The 17,703-nt window shown below is 36.9% G+C and overlaps 1 protein-coding gene across 1 annotated transcript in view; it reads left to right on the top strand.

Moving 5' to 3' along the window:
• The first annotated feature begins 877 nt into the window (after positions 1–877).
• ANKRD35 (ankyrin repeat domain 35) overlaps positions 878–17,703 on the top strand; it is a 223,107-nt gene continuing 206,281 nt past the window's right edge. The window contains exon 1 of the mRNA XM_053704528.1: positions 878–1,158. Coding sequence (XP_053560503.1) covers positions 1,108–1,158 — 51 coding nt within the window. The 5' untranslated portion in view covers positions 878–1,107. The remainder of the gene's footprint in view (positions 1,159–17,703) is intronic.

Raw genomic sequence — 17,703 nt, 5'->3', positions numbered from 1 at the left:
ATATCCTGTATTAAAATATAAAGTTGCATTTTCTTGGAGCTTAAAGGAGTTAAGTAGCTGATTTGGCACTTTCAAACACCCTGTAATTAGTATGTGCTGAAGCGTCTCTCTGAGCCATCCTTGCTTCTTAGGTAAAAATAACTCTGTCCTGAAGCAATTGAGTTGTTTTCAAACCTGTTGCATAAATAAAAATGCATTCCTTTTTTTAAAAAAATCTTCTAAACTTAGGTGTGCTCAGTAATAAATTCAAAGAAATGTACACTAGAACAGGATAATACTACATTGACTTTTTATGAGGCATTATCAACTTTGGTTTTATTGGGGAGGAAACAAGAAGTTTCAAGTCAAATTCCAGATAAATTTAAAAATAAAAACTTTACTATTTATCTGTGGATCTCACTTATATATACCACAAGTTCCTTGCAAAGGCAACAACATAGTGAGAGATATAATAGGGATATGTTTTGTTTTGTTTTTTACCTTTTGTTCAGAAAATTTAGTTATCAAATCTCATACATTAGTAGTCTTTTGCACCCATCTCTTTCATGCATAAATCCTAAATTCCTTTAAAAAATTATATATATATATATATATATATATATATATATATATATATATATATATATATATATATATATATATAAACTTTAAAACTTTTGCTACATAGTTTACAATCCAGCCAGTTGCTTCTAATCTGTATACTACCCATTTCCAAAGAAACGTTTTTAGTATTATGCTCTGTGACTATGAAAGGGTTAAGGATCTATAATAGCAGAAACTTGTGAATAGGTCAGTTTGCTTGATTTGTAATGCTTGGTTCCACCTCTGTGTAAAAGCCTGGGAGGGAACCAATTTACATTCACTTTGTCATTGTAATGTGAGCACGGCATGGCAAGAACAGGACAATGCTGTGATCACAGGTGTCCATACAAAGCAACGAATCTTGTCTTTACATTTCTAGCAGGAAATGGTTAATGGGAGCCTGGCCAGCTTTGAGGTAGTTTCACTTTTTACAGTGCAGATTGCCTTGGTCTAGTTAGGTGCTGGAGCTCTATCTCCCATGAACAGAGGAGGAAGGACTTTGGTGTTTAATGGTGACTGGACACTATGAAGAGGTGGCAGTCTCTGTTTGCCAAACAGACTTACAAACCATCCGTGGTGAGTACACTACACGTGTGAAGAGCAGCAGATTTGCTTCGCGAATGAGGAATGGGAAAAAGGGAGGGGACAAGGAGCAGAGAGGTAAAAAAAAGGGGATGTAACGATAACTGACCACCAGGAGAGGTTGCTGAAGTGCCCAGTGAGAAATTAGAGAGTCAGAGTTGGTGGAAATTGGAATCAGTGTCAAATGAGAGAGAGCAGCACAAAGCTGAGAGGGGCAGTGCATTTTTTTGAAATATTATAGGGAATAGATGACAGCAGACACTGATTATCGAGGAAGTAGGCGAGGTAGTGAATAGTGAGGGTTGATCAGAACACAGTGGTCATAAGACACAGATAATATACAGAAGGGAGATCATGAGAACTGGGCAGTAAACAAAAGCAGCATTCAAGTAGAAAGGGCAAATTAAACTCATACGCTGAGAGGGAGCAGTACCCAGAGAGATGGGGCAGCAACGCAAAGTGTATGCAGTGAAAATGAGAAGAGGCTGAGCTGCTAGTGGGCATTGCACACTTGAAAAAGTAGCAGTATGCAGTAAAAGTAGTGTAGTGGTCAGCAACCTTGGGGCCCCAGCCCCCAGGTGTTTTGGAACTACATTGCCCATGATGCTTAGCCAACCTAAATAGTGTCTAAGCATCATGGGAAATGTAGTTCCCAAAACATCTGGGGGCACAAGTTTGCTGAACCAAGCTCATGTGCAGGGATAGGCACAGACAAAGGCTGTGGCGGACATTTTCCAAAGTACAGACCTTAGTGAAGGACACCAAGGTACATTTGAAATTAAAAACATTTTTTTATAGTGCTTGGTGTTATTATACTGATGCAGATACCACTGATCCTATAACCAGCCCTCCTCTGGCTATACCCATGTGCCAGTGTCACTACTGTGTCATTATATAGTGCTGGGTGTTATTATACTGATGCAGATACCACTGATTCTATAACCAGCCCTTGTCTGGCTATACTCATATGCCAGTGTCACTACTGTGTCATTATAGAGCGCTGGGTGTTATTATACTGATGCAGATACCACTGATCCTATAACCACCACTTGTCTGGCTATGCGCATGTGCCAGTGTCACTACTGTGTCATTATATAGTGCTGGGTGTTATTATACTGATGCAGATACCACTGATCCTATAACCAGCCCTCCTCTGGCTATACCCAGGTGTCAATGTCACTACTGTGTCATTATAGAGCGCTGGGTGTTATTATACTGATGCAGATACCACTGATCCTATAACCACCACTTGTCTGGCTATACGCATGTGCCAGTGTCACTACTGTGTCATTATAAAGCGCTGGGTGTTATTATACTGATGCAGATACCATTGATCCTATAACCAGCCCTCCTCTGGCTATACCCATGTGCCAGTGTCACTACTGTGTCATTATATAGCGCTGGGTGTTGTTATACTGATGCAGATACCACTGACCCTATAACCAGCCCTTGTCTGGCTATACTCATATGCCAGTGTCACTATTGTGTCATTATATAGTGCTGGGTTTAATTATACTGATGCAGATACCACTGATCCTATAACTAGTCCTCCTCTGGCTATACCCATGTGCCAGTGTCACTACTGTGTCATTATATAGCGCTGGGTGTTATTATACTGATGCAGATACCCCTGATCCTATAACCAGCTCTCCTCTGGCTATACCCATGTGCCAGTGTCACTACTGTGTCATTATATAGCGCTGGGTGTTATTATACTGATGCAGTTACCACTGATCCTATAACCAGCCCTTGTCTGGCTATACTCATGTGCCAGTATCACTACTGTGTCATTATAAAGCGCTGGGTGTTATTATACTGATGCAGATACCACTGACCCTATAACCAGCCCTCCTCTGGCTATACACATGAGCCAGTGTCACTACTGTGTCTTTGTATAGAGCTGGGTGTTATTATACAGATGTAGATACACATCCAGTATTTCACTCAGGCTTTATTCCATAACTTATCACCCAATATCGCTAGCAGTCTCTTGACAAGCCACTAAATTTATGCACACTACATATTTTTTTGTTATTCCTATTATTTAATCAGAAAGAAAAGATATACTAAGGTTGTTCCGGACACTGCCAGTACTAGTCACAGACACCAGTGTCCGTGTACGGACACCTTGCCTATCCCTGCCTGCTAATGTGGCAGTTTGAGAGAGGGGAAGAAACTAAGAGGGTCTTTGCACAGTAACTGTGAGAGTGCACAATGACAACAAGCTGTAGAAATATAGGTCAGGTGCTTAACGCCAGTTTATGGGACTATTTTAGTATTTTTTGTATACATTTTATTAGACAGTTGTGAAAATGCTGTACTGTGCAGTTCAATACTGGACACCTAGCAATCCTAAAATACCTCTTATATTGATTACTGAGTCCCATGCTAGGCGGTGGTTTATTAGGTTATACCTGCAGACAAATCATTTAATAAAATGCTCTATGTAGTACTGGCTCAGAAAAGTTAAAACACCCGTCGGGTTTAAATGACTTATGTGTTTATGGTTCAAAGGGGTTCAATACGGATTCTTCTGTTACTGGCATAAAAGGGATTACATTGTTTATCCCCCCCATTACTGACAAAAGGGGTTAACTCAACTCACTGTGTTACTGGTAGTGAAGGATGATTAAAAAAAAAAAATCGCTGCTTTGTTTGTTACTTGCTGTCAGTAGGTTAAATACATAAGAAAGGGCCTAAGAGGATCTGTGCATGTCCCCATCTATCACTTTACTTTGGTCACCTGCTGGTTACTGGGAATGCTGCTGGTTGCTAGTGACGAACAGCTGGTGTGTGTGTGTATATATATATATATATATATATTACCAGTAGGGATGGGCGAATGTTTCTAAAAATTAAAAATTTAAAACAAATTTTGATACGTTCGTTCGAATTGAATTTTGAATGTTTATATAACATTCTTAGATTCTATTTTTGAATTTCCGTTTTCAAATTTTTCAATAAAATTCGAAAATATTCGTTCGAATATTAGAATGTTTAGCTATGTATTCATTCAATTTCGAAATGTAATATTCGAATGTGACATTCAAATTCAAAATAGTACTTCTAGTCTACAACTGTGTTTAATATAGTATTTCTAGTCTAATACTGTATTATAAATGTAATATTTGAATGTGACATTCGAATTCAAAATAGTATTTCTAGTCTAATACTGTTTTTTTAAATGTAATATTTGAAATCGAATATGACATTCCAATGTGACATTCGAATTCAAAATTGTATTTTAGTTTACAACTGAGTTTAATAAATGTAATATTCGAATTTGAATGTAACATTCAAATTCAAAATAGTTTTCTAGTCTAATACTGTGTTTTTTAAATGTAATATTCGAATATGACATTCGAATTCAAAATGGTATTTTTAGTTTACAACTGTGTTTAATAAATGTAATATTCGAATTTGAATGCTGCTTTTGGTAACTATCAAAATGTAATGTTTGTTTTTGTGGTTCCAGCCTACAAATAGTAACTAAAAGACGTTTAACGTTCCTGTTTGCTCAGACTGGCTTATCCGTATTATATTTACCAAATCCACAAACGCAAAAAGAAAAAAACAACAACAACAACAACAGAGAAACAATAGCACATTGTATCCCTTTTATAAATATAAAAAAAAAGTAGTTCCCTTAGCATCAGTAGTAAAATATTCCAGAATGAAGCAAGTTTAAAAACAAGAACATTAAATGGTGCATTCTAGCTAGTTAGATATTTGTTTTGAGTGGTGGTGGAATCATCCAACTGTCACCTTTCAGAAATGATAGTGGCAATAACAAATAATTGAATAATAAAGTTAATATCCTGGTGAGTAAAGCGGGTGTTTGGAATAGTTGCTGTAACTCTATTTTCTGAGGCAGGTCTGTGATGACACATTCTTGTAAAAGGACACAAAACACCTTGTCGTAACAGTAAAATTATTTTCTCTTGCTATAGAAAAACATTTCAGCCAAATCTAAATAGTTTTAAAACAAATTAATATCTTGTTTGCTGCAGTTGTTTTTCAATACCCAAACTTCACCCCCATTTGCCTTATTTGGAGGAGCCAATTCCTTTCCTATAGCCTTACATATGACCTCTTGTCACAAGCAACTGCCTTGGCATACACATCACTTCTGCCAACTCTGTATATGGACCCTGAATATATTTATATAAAATAATTATATCACATCTCAAGCTCAACAGACCCAGTTTAGCTAACCTCTCCTAATAGTTTAAATTCCCCATTCCTCTTATTAGTTTTGTGGCCCTTCTTTTAACTTTTTCCAACTTTTTCCAATTCTGCAATGTCCTTTTTTTTAAATTAGTCCCCAGAACTGCACTCCATACATTGTGCCAGATTTACCAAAGTCCAGCGGACAGAGGCGTACATCTTCACTTCCCTATTTATCATAGCACACTATGGCTAGTGTGCAATGCCGCCCCCTGCTCGCACGCAGCCATTCGCACTGGAGCAAGAGCTGTCAATCTCCCCAGTCGGAAAAGTCCGGGGGATTGAGATACACCACATAACAGATGGGGCGAAGTGGGTTAAGAAGCGGCAAGTTCCTTCATGTGAGTCTGCAGCCGGAACTGTTGATAAATCTGGCCCTAAATGTTAGGTCTTACCAGGTATTTATATAATGACTAGCAGAGGCGTAACTAGAAACCACAGTGCCCACGTGCAAGAATCTAAGAAGCCCCCACCCCCCCCCAAAAAAAGTGACTTTGATACATATCTTTTTTTTTTAACATTTAACACAGAAAAAAAAATGTGAATCAGATTACATGTCTGCAAAAGGAGGTACCCTGTGCCCACAGTCTGTGAGATGGTCTGACCCCTATTACTGTATATAGTAACACTGTTTAACCCACCAGTACTGTATATAGTGAGTTAGTGACACAGTCTGTAATCTGCCGGTGAAAGAGCTGGCCTGACCCTACCCACCCCAGTACTTTATAAAGTGACCACAGTAGTCTGTGACATAGTCCAGCCCCCCCATACTGTATATAGTGGTACTGTATAGTGACACTGTTTACCCCCTTCCCCCATGCTGTAGTAACAAGGTCTGTAATTTGCTGGTTCCACAAACATACACACACACACACATACATAGATGCATGCATAAATACACACACACATACATACATACATACATGCATAAATACACACACACACACATACATACATACATACATACATGCATAAATACACACACACACATACATACATACATACATACATACATGCATAAATACACACACACACACACACATACATACATACATACATACATACATACATGCATAAATACACACATACATGCATAAATACACACACACATACATACATGCATAAATACACACACATACACATAAACACCAATGGGTAAAACAGAAAGACTAACCCCTGTAGTCCGAAACACTAGTGAAGCATCATGTCACACTCACTTTTTATCAGTGCAGGCAGTGGCAGATAAAAGTTTTTCATAAAAATAAAAAAAAAAATGCGACCTCTGCACCCCCTGTAGTTTCGTCCCTGATGACTAGGGTTGCTAACCCTCTTTTATTTCTGTGGACCTCCCTTATTTTCTCAAACTTTTTTACAGTCTCCCAGGCTCCCTTATTTATCTGCTCCAACATGCGAGATTTTAATTTCAGACATTTTAATATTGTACGTTTTTACTCTTATTTAGTTAATAATTTTGATGTATCTGACAGTTTAATGTCTTTACTCTCACTGTGCCTTAAAGTGAATGTAAATTTTGATGCTAAAGTGCCCGGTTTTTAAAAGTTCGATTAAAAACAGGGGCACTTTAAGTCATCAAAATTTACATTTCACTCGTTGTGAAGAAATACTTACCTTTTAATCTTGACAGCAGCTCCAGCTTCCTCCGGTCGTTGCAAGCCATTTCTGATGTCACAAATGATGGATAGGTCATCCTCCAATCACGGCTTCCCCTCGGAAGCCGGATTCCTCATTTTAGACCCAGGAAGAGGCTTTGCAACGACCGGAGGAAGCTGGAGCTGCTGTCAAGATTAAAAGGTAAGTATTTTTTCACAGCACAGTGAAATGTAAATTTTGATGAATTAAAGTGCCCCTGTTTTTAATCAAATTTTTAAAAACCGGGCACTTTAGCATCAAAATTTACATTCACTTTAAATGAGAAATATATAATTCACAGATTTGCTGAAAGTTATTGAATGTATTACTCTAAAGTACTGTGTGAATTAAGATGATTTTAGGAAGAATTTAGTTTTTTCAAGTAACTTATGTATAATTTGTCCATTTCCTATGTGAAATGTGTTGATAACTTAGTCTCCCTTGTTGGATTGTGGACCACCAGCAAGGCCATCAAAACCCGGAACTAGGCCACAGCACGGCTGTTGAGAAACAGGCCTTAAAAGCCTCTGTCTTGCATTGCACACTCATTTATAGCTTGTTATCTATTAGCACGCCTAAATCTGTTTCCACCTCTGTTTTTCTAAGACTTAGTCCATTTAAATTATTGGCAGGCTGAATATTTTTGTTTCCAAAATGCAGTCGTTTACTAGCCCAATCTTCCATTTTTTGTTAAAGGGACAGTCGAGTCCAAAAATAACTTTCATGATTCAAATAGGGCATGTGATTTTAAACAACTTTCCAATTTACTTTTATCACCAATTATGCTTTGTTCTCTTGGTATTCTTAGTTAAAAGCTAAACCTAGGTAGGTTCATATGCAAATGTATTAGACCTTGAAGGCTTCCTCTAATCTGAATGCATTTTGACAGTTTTTCACCACTAGAGGGCGTTAGTTCATGTGTGTCATATAGATAACATTGAGCTCATGCACGTGAAGTTACCTAGGAGTAAGCACTGATTGGCTAAAATGCAAGTCTGTCAAAATAACTAAAATAAGGGGGCAATAAGGTAATCACAGAGGTAAAATGTGTATTATTATAACGGTGTTAGTTATGCAAAACTGGGGAATGTGTAATAAAGGGATTATCTATCTTTTTAACCCTTTAGTGACCAGACCACTTTTCCATTTATTGACCGTTTGGGACCAGGGCTATTTTTACATTTCTGCTGTGTTTGTGTTTAGCTGTAATTTTCCTCTTACTCATTTACTGTACCCACGCATATTATATACCATTTTCTCACAATTAAATGGATTTTCTAAAGATACCACTATTTTCATCATATCTTATAATTTACTATAAAAAATTATAAAATATGAGGAAAAAATGGAAAAAAAAACACATTTTTTCTAACTTTGACCCCCAAAATCTGTTACACATCTACAACCACCAAAAAACACCCATGCTAAATAGTTTCTTACTTTTGTCCTGAGTTTAGAAATACCCAATGTTTACATGTTCTTTGCTTTTTTTGCAAGTTATAGGGCCATAAATACAAGTAGCACTTTGCTTTTTTAAAACCATTTTTTTTTCTTCAAAATTAGCGATAGTTAAAGTGAATGTAAATTTTGATGCTAAAGTGCCCGGTTTTTAAAAATTTGATTAAAAACAGGGGCACTTTAATTCATCAAAATTTACATTTCACTCGTTGTGAAGAAATACTTACCTTTTAAACTTGACAGCAGCTCCAGCTTCCTCCTGTCGTCGCAAGCCATTTCTGATGTCAGAAATGATGGATAGGTCATCCTCCAATCACGGCTTCCCCCCTGGGGGAATCAGTGTCTGATTCCTCATTTTAGACCCAGGAAGAGGCTTTGCAACGGGTGGAGGAAGCTGGAGCTGCTGTCAAGATTAAAAGGTAAGTTTTTTTTTTCACAACAGGAGTGAAATGTAAATTTTGATGACTTAAAGTGCCCCTGTTTTTAATCAAATTTTTAAAAACCGGGCATCAAAATTTACATTCACTTTAAATTGTAACACTGATATCTGTCAGGAATCCCTGAATATCCCTTGACATGTATACATATTTTTTTTAGTAGCCAACCCAAAGTAATGATCTAGGCCCATTTTGGTATATTTCATGCCACCATTTCACCGCCAAATGCATTTAAATAACAAAAATCGTTAGCTTTTTCACAAACTTTAGGTTTCTCACTGAAATTATTTACACAGCTTGTGCACACAGCTTGTGCAATTATGGCACAAATGGTTGTAAACGCTTCTCTGGGATTCCTTTTGTTCAGAAATAGCAGACATATACGGCTTTGGCGTTGCTTTTTGGTCATTAGAAGGCCGCTAACTACCGCTGCGCACCACTCGTGTATTATGCCCAGCAGTGAAGGGGTTAATTAGGGAGCTTGTAGGCAGCTTGTAGGGTTAATTTTAGCTTTAGAGTAGTGTAGTAGACAACCCAAAGTATGGATCTAGGCCCATTTTGGTATATTTCATGCCACCATTTCACCGCCAAATGCGATCAAATAAATTTTTTTTTAACTTTTTCACAATTTTAGGTTTCTCACTGAAACTATTTACAAGCAGTTAGTGCAATCATGACACAAGTGGTTGTAAATGCTTCTCTAGGATCCCCTTTGTTCAGAAATAGCATATATATATGGCTTTGGCATTGCTTTTTGGTAATTATGTGTATTATGCCCAGCAGTTAAGGAGTTAATTAGGTAGCTTGTAGGGTTAATTTTAGCTTTAGTGTAGAGATCAGCCTCCCACCTGACACATCCCACCCTCTGACCCCCCTCAAACAGCTCCCTTCCCTCCCCCACCCCACAATTGTCACCGCCATCTTAAGTACTGGCATAAAGTCTGCCAGTATAAAAATAAAGGTGCATTTTTAAAAAAAATTTAAACATATATATTATAAGTGTCGGATCCCCCATTACCCCCCCCCCCCCACAACAGCTCTCTCAGCCTCCCCCTCGACCTAATGGCTGCCATCTTAGGTACTAGCAGCTGTCTGCCAGTACCCAGTTTACTAAAAAATTGATATCGAGGCATCACTGTAATAACATGAAAGCAGCTGGAAGCAATCACGATCGCTTCCAGTACTTGAAAACCCTGTCCTTAAGTGACATTTTTTGTAGGACGTACCCTGTAAATCCTTGGTCCTTAAAAGGTTAAACAACAAAAAATCTGGTGTTGACTGTCCCTTTAAACACCTTCAAATTACAAGACATTTCTGTTGTGTTGCTATAGAATAACATATCAGCCAAGGCTTAACATTTTTAAAGCAATTCATTTTCAATAGCCAAACTCCATCCACCATTTGCCTTATTTGGAGGAGCCAATCTGGGCTTTAGTTCACAGGCAATAAGGCTAGCCACTATTATAAAGGTAGTTTAACATTAATTGTTTTGTATTTATTATCTGATAAAGCCAAATAGGGACAGGCATGTAGCAAAGTTAGCCTTAAGTCAGCTGGGTTAATTTCAAGTTCTGAGAATTATAAAATGATCAATTTTCAGACCTAAATTACACAAAAAGGAGGTAAAATAAATAATCAAAATATATTGCAAAGTTGTTTTATTACACATAACTAAACATTTTGTATAAAAATCTCAAGGTGTTTACTGTCCCTTTAATTCTCTACGCACAGCAATTACATCCTCCTCTGACACAATCACCTTACACAACTTTATATCATCTGCAAAAATAAAGATGTTGATATTTAGTCTTTCCTGCATGTATAAAATATTAAAAAGCACAGGGCCCAGTATTGATCTTTGGGGGCCCCACTAATTAATTTTGTACAGACTAGGTATGATTCATTTACTACAAATCGCTGCACCATGTCTTTTATCTAGTTATTTATCCATGAGCTATCATTATCAGCTATTACCAGTACAATAATCTCTCACGTGGCACTGTATCTAACACCACCTTTACAAAATCCAAGTATAATAATCAACAGATTCACCTTTATCTCTATTCTTACTCACTTTCTCATAGAATCTAACTAGATTAGTTTGACATGATGTATCCAGATATCGGCCAGGAGAGCTCATATGCTAATTTGTATGCTCTAATCTCAGTGCATTTTGACAGTTTTTTACAGCTAGATACCATTGTGCTCATTCCTGTGGAGTTACCTATGAGTCAGCAGTAATTGGCTAAAAAGCAAGTCTGTCAAAAGAACTGAAATAAGGGGCAGTCTGCAGAGGCTTAGATACAAGGTAATCACAGAGGTAAAAATGCAAAACTGGGGAATGGGTAATAAAGGGATTATCTATCTTTCTAAACAATACAAATTCTGGAGTAGACTGTCACTTTAACCCTTTTTTATGAGAAAAAATATTTTTTTAATTATTGTTTTTAAGCGGTTACAATTATATAAATCTATCAAAACTTCATCACACAATGTTAAAGGTAACAGGGTTTAACCTGGCTGGTGTAATAAAGAGGAGATTAAAAGTCATGTGATCAGAAAACAAAATAAGAGGAGCAAACAACAGGGGTGTATTTATATATAGAATGACGACCCAGGAATAGGGTGGGTGATTTGTAAAGGCAGCTGACAATTACCTGTTTTGCATACAAATACCATTCCTCGTTCTGCCATCTGTATTGTGTGGGTACCAAGGACTAGGCCACAATCTGATAATAACTATAATAATAATAATTCATAATAATATATTTTAAATTGGCCTACATAGAAGTTACAATTAATAAAGACAATATAGAGAAAGGCAAATAGGTACAGATTAAGGATTGGAGTATCCTACTAGCTAGAGAGCTTACAATTTAAAGGGATAGAAAGGTCAAAATTAGAATGTGCGTGGGTGCATTTAATTTTTGAATAGAAACATTTTTGCAGTATATTTCTTTTAGCAAAGATGCTTCTAGGTTCTACTAAATGTTGTTACTGTTTTTAAGCGGCATACGCACATATGTTGTGAGGGCCCATGCACTAGTACGCAAACACCACTTTTTTTTAGATTTAGCAGTGATACAAATGAAGTCTTCACTGACACAAAACACACCTCCGCTCCTCTCTGAGCTTGAATACTGGTGCATGGGCCCTCACCGCATATGTGCATATGCTATTGTAAAACAGTAATAACGTTTGCTAGAAGCATTTTTGCTAATGGAAGTATAATGCAGAAATGCACCCATACACATTTTAATTTTGACCTTTCTATCCATTTAGCTTCCAATCAGCAAGCGCTACCCAGGTGCAGTACCAAAGACCGTCTGGCTCCTAAGCTTAGATTAATATCCCTTTAAACACATTATTTTCCCGTTCTGTATAAAGGATTTGTAGAACACAAGTGCAGGGCTTTTCAAAGCTTTATTTGTTTCTCTCTGTTGTCTGAGGGATCTTAAGTGTAGTGTTTACTTCAGAAAGCTTTTCTTTCCCACAGCACCTGAGTAAACACAGAATCAGGGTAACAAAGCACCGTACGTAACAGATGCTTGTGAAGCACACTCCCTTAGGAGATTGTACAGCGGCTTCATTTACTGTTTAGTTTAGAAGCAGCACATCATACTTTTGTGTCATTGGCAGACAAATCCTGTCTGCTGTCTCTTCCAGGTCATAATCAGTAGTCCCTCCCATTGCTCCATTACTGTAACTATTTGATCCCTCAGAACCTCCGTTGAGTGTCTTTACATTTTTCATTGTCATTACTGTACACTTCATTTTTGTAAACATTTTTTTTTCACTCTGAGATAAGAAAGATAAAAATGTGAAATTTGTGCCAAACCATAATATTATCCATGCCTTCAGATTGGACAATGACCCTTTTATTAAAGGGATATAAAACAGTCTGTTTTATTGTTGTAAAAAAAGCACTAAGCATGGGTTATACTTCATAGAAATCATTGCAATATTTATTATTCATCATTTTAAAAATGATTTTACCTTTTTTATTTTTTAAACTTCATTTGTGCAATGTCCATTATTTCATGTCACAGCCCCACAAGGGCGCTGGGTCTCTACAGGAAAGCTAGAGAGACAGGAAGTCTATTTCTTGCTCATGCTCACAATAGGCATAATGCAGCTTAAAAGGACAGTCTACACCAAAATTGTTATTGTTTAAAAAAGATAGATAATATCTTTACTAACCATTCCCCAGCTTTGCACAACCAACATTGTTTTATTAATATACTTTATAACACCTCTGAATTTCTGCCTGTTTCTAAGCCACTACAGACAGCCTCTTATCACATGCTTTTTATTAGCTTTTCACAACAAGAGACTGCTAGTTCATGTGGGCCATATAGATAATATTGCGTTCTCTCCCATGGAGTTGTGCATGACACAGCACTAATTGGCTAAAATGCAAGTCCATAAGTATAAATAAATAGCCATGTGATACAATGTAATTACAGAGGTAAAAAGTATATTAATATAACCATGATGGCTTTGTAAAACTGGGGAGTAGACTGTCCCTTTAAAGGGATAGTAAACCCAAATTTTTTTCTTTCATGATTCAGATAGAGCAGCAATGTTAAGCAACTTACTAATTTACTCCTATTATCAATTTTTCTTCGTTCTCTTGCTATCTTTATTTGAAAAGGCAGGAATGAATGCTTTGGAACTGGTCTGTTTTCTGTTCAGTACCCTGAATCGGGCTTGCTGATTGGTACCTGCATTTAGTCATCCAATTAGCAAGCACAACCCAGGTTCTCAACCTAAAATGGACTGGCTCCAAAGCTTTTTTTCCTGCTTTTTCAAATAAAGATAGCAAGAGAAGGAAGAAACATTGATAATAGAAGTAAATTAGAAAGCTGCGTAAAATTGCATGCTCTATCTGAATCATGAAAGAAAAATTTTGGCCTTAGTATCCCTTTAAGTTCTCCCTTTTCTAGCTGCATGCAGTGGCTAAACTGAGAATTTCTAAGTGCACATTTTACAAGAAAACAAGTGTTTTTTTTAACACAATTTGTTTCTTTTTATGTTTACTTTGATTTAACATATATTTTAAGAGCACTGTTTCATATCCCTTTAACATCTGCAGGTACAAATAAGAAATAAGTATATACATATGTATATATATATTTTTAAATGTACCTTAGGATCAGGATTCATTGGCCATTCACAGATAGGATGTAAAAGAAGCTTAGCGACTAATTCTATCCCCTTCTTGTTATTGGTACATTTTACTTCCAGTTTTAAGCTGCATTTGTCATTTGTCCATTGCACTTTGTATTTCTTCTATTTAAAATAACATAAAAAACTGACATTTTCCCAGAGAGCTTTATTACTTTCTATGGGACCAATAAGCAAAGATTCTCTAACTTTGAGAGAAATTATAGTGCAGACTCCACAGGGGCTGAACTTAATTAATTTTATAAGAAAAAAGGTGGTACTTGGAAGGCCCAGAGAAATGAGAGATGCCTTCCATAGAAAGTAATGAAGCCATCTGGGATATAGAATTTCACAAGGGAGAGAAAATGTAACTAAAGAACACATGGGTCTGATATAAAGGCTCAGTTTGCATCAATTACAAATTAAACTGAAATGTTTTCAATACAACTTCACTTACATACAGCTCGTTTAAAATTCTTAAAGCATTTCACAAGACTTGTCAGAGAACCTCAGACATACCCTGGGAACTCCTCTGTTCAGCCCAGAGAATATGCGTTTTTAAAATGTGTTCAGCATAGGAATGTAAGTATTTTTTTTTTTTGGTGTGTGTGTGTGTGTAATGGTTCTGGTCTGATCAATTGTTGTGCTTACCGGCACTAGCTATTTGGAGGGGGATGTTAGGACGCTGGCATTTTAAATCTTTTTCATTGCCCACGGTTCTGTTGTATTTGGGGTTGTGAGTGACAGCTGTCCAAGAAGATGTTGTGGTTGTGCCGGTGATGGAAGAAACAGGGCTGCGGATATCAAAGATCCGAAACAAGGTGGTTAAAATGTATTACTGAGAGGGATCAGAGTTGGCCTGGATTTTTCTCTTAGATGTAGTTTGCACTGAACGTCCCTTTGGGATATCCCTCTTTTACATTAAATATCCCTGGGTGGAGTCTATCAGCATCTGCTCAGTACACTGACACTGTGAATCCCTGCTTTCTTATCAGTTGACTGTATATTTCAATATGTATTTGGTGCCACATTGATTATGCACATGACTGCTCTAAGAACTTTGATGACCACTATATTGATTTGATTGTATTATACTGAGTGTGTTCCTCGATTGTAGCAAAGAACTCTGTTTTGTTTGATTATTAAAGGGACATAAAATGATTCAGATAAGAACATACAATTTAAACAACTTTCCAATGTTCTTCTATTATCAAATATTCTTTGTTTTCTTGTTATCTTTTCTTGAAGAGCAGGGATGTAAGCTCAGGAGTGTGCACATGTCTGCAGCACTATATGGCAGCAGTTTTGCAACAATATTATATATTAGCAAGAGCACTAGATGGCAGCACTGTTTCCTTTCATGTGGTGTTTCAGACATGTGCACGCTACCTATCTAGATATCTCATCAACAAAGAATAACATGAGAATGAAGCAAATTTGATAATAGAGGTAAATTGGAAACTTTTTTAAAATTGTGGTATTCAATATAAAGAAGGGAGGTTATACAGCAACCGCAATTAGATTGCTATAAAAATAGACAGGGATTTCAGCACATACCTATGTGCTGAAATCCCTGTCTATTTTTATAGCAATCTAATTGCGGTTGCTGTATAACCTCCCTTCTTTATATTGAATACCTAAATAATTTAAGGGTCTGCACATTTGCTATTTTTCCTTCATATAAGGTTTTGTAACACCTGGGCGTTGCCATATAGTCCAAGGTAAAGAATTAATTTCTTTCCCTATCTTATTTTTTTAAAATTGTATTCTCTATCTGAATCATAAAAGAAAAATGTTGTGTCATGTCCCTTTAAGGCAGGGGCAATTGCCTTGGTTGTTGTTTATAGCCGATGCAGGCACAGAGCATATAGCTCATGAGTCTGGGCAATAAATGTTTGACCTCACACAGTGCTGTTTATCACTGAAATAAGTTTATAAACAAGCTTAAAGGGACACTAAACCCATTTTTTTTCTTTCATGATGCAGATAGAGAATACAAATTGAAACAATTCAATTTACTTCTATTATTTATTTTGCTTCATTTGTTAGATATCCTTAGTTGAAGAAAAATCAATGCACCTGAGTGAGCCAATCATAAGAGGCTTCTATGTGCAGCAACCAATCAGCAGCTACTGAGCCTATCTAGATATGATTTTCAGCAAATAATATCAAGAGAATAAAACAAATTAGATAATAGAAGTAAATTAGAAAGTTGTTAAAAATTGCATGTTCTTTCTAAAACATGAAATAATTTTTTTGGGTTTCATGTCCCTTTAATAGAAAATAAAATGACCACAGCTGCCTGCTCATCTGAAAGGTCATTTTGGTTTGTATTTACTGAACTTTAATAAATTGCTTCTGTCCAAAAATATAATACAGGAGATGCTAAATAATTTGATTTACTTAGTTGTAATACAGATTTGGTTGTATGAAAAGTACCAAAAAAACAAGGAAATACACAGCGCTCCCTGTTAAGCTAATCCTAGATTAAAATACTGCACGAATGCGTGTAATGAAGCAGCAAAATGAAGTCTACAGATTTGATAAAAAGTCACACAGGCTGTTACCGCGGATGGGCAGTGATGTCTCAATAGAGAAAAAAACAAAGTACTGTCAAGTGGTGCTCCTCCCTCTCTTGGAGTATGGTAAAAGAGGTTGTGCTGGAAGCGAGAAGACCTTTGTGCAAATATGCTATTGTGCCGTCCCTGGAGTAGGGTTAATGATTCTGGGAGCAGCTGATGGTTGCAGGAAATTTCCGTCAAGAGAATCCTCAGGCATGTGAAGCTGTATGTAAGAGAAAAACACAGCGCATCCCGATCTAAGAGCAAACAATTTTAATTACACCATGAAATAACATTTACAAGATGTAAGAATAAGAAAAACATATAAAAACTCTGTTAGTCCTTCAATCCCAAAAAGCGCCAGGAAAAGATGATGCTTTAGAGTAGCCGCGTCCGCAGTGTGCGCTAGACCAGGGGGTGTGTCAGAGGACGTTGGAGCGTGATGCCCTCAACGCATTTCATCTGATACCGTTCAGACTTTATCAAGAGGAGTGTGTATAATACCGAACGTCCGTGGTGTGCGCTAGATCAGGGGGCCGTCAGTACTTCCTGGTGTGTCAGAAGACATCGAGGACGTTGGAGGGTGATGCCCTCAACGCGTTTTGCCTGATACCATTCAGACTTTATCAAGAGGAGTGTGTTCGATACCGAAGGGGGATGGCAATAAATAGTCTGAGTAGGCATCTGATTGGGCAAACCTTATTAGCAAACGGTGCATTGGTATAATGTTGCTATACATAGACTTACAACATACATACTCGCTATAATGTCATCTAAATACATAAAATGACAGATCCATATCAAACCTGAGAATCAAATGATTAGTTAAAATTTATGTAAAAATTAAAATAAGGACTCTGCTAAAAACAAGAACAAAGTTACTACAAACATTATAGTTCATAAATGAGAATACTTAGTCAAAATGAACATATATCATACATTTGCATGAGAACAGAGACACACAGGCTACACATAAAGCCTATGAATTCCTATTAATAGGGTTCAGTCCTTTAGGGGATAAGGACTCTAGTTCAGGAATC

The sequence above is a fragment of the Bombina bombina genome, chromosome 1, assembly GCF_027579735.1.
Source record: "Bombina bombina isolate aBomBom1 chromosome 1, aBomBom1.pri, whole genome shotgun sequence".
Lineage (NCBI taxonomy): Eukaryota > Metazoa > Chordata > Amphibia > Anura > Bombinatoridae > Bombina > Bombina bombina.
The sequence above is the reverse complement of the archived record's forward strand: the minus strand, read 5'-3'. Positions and strand labels throughout refer to the sequence as shown.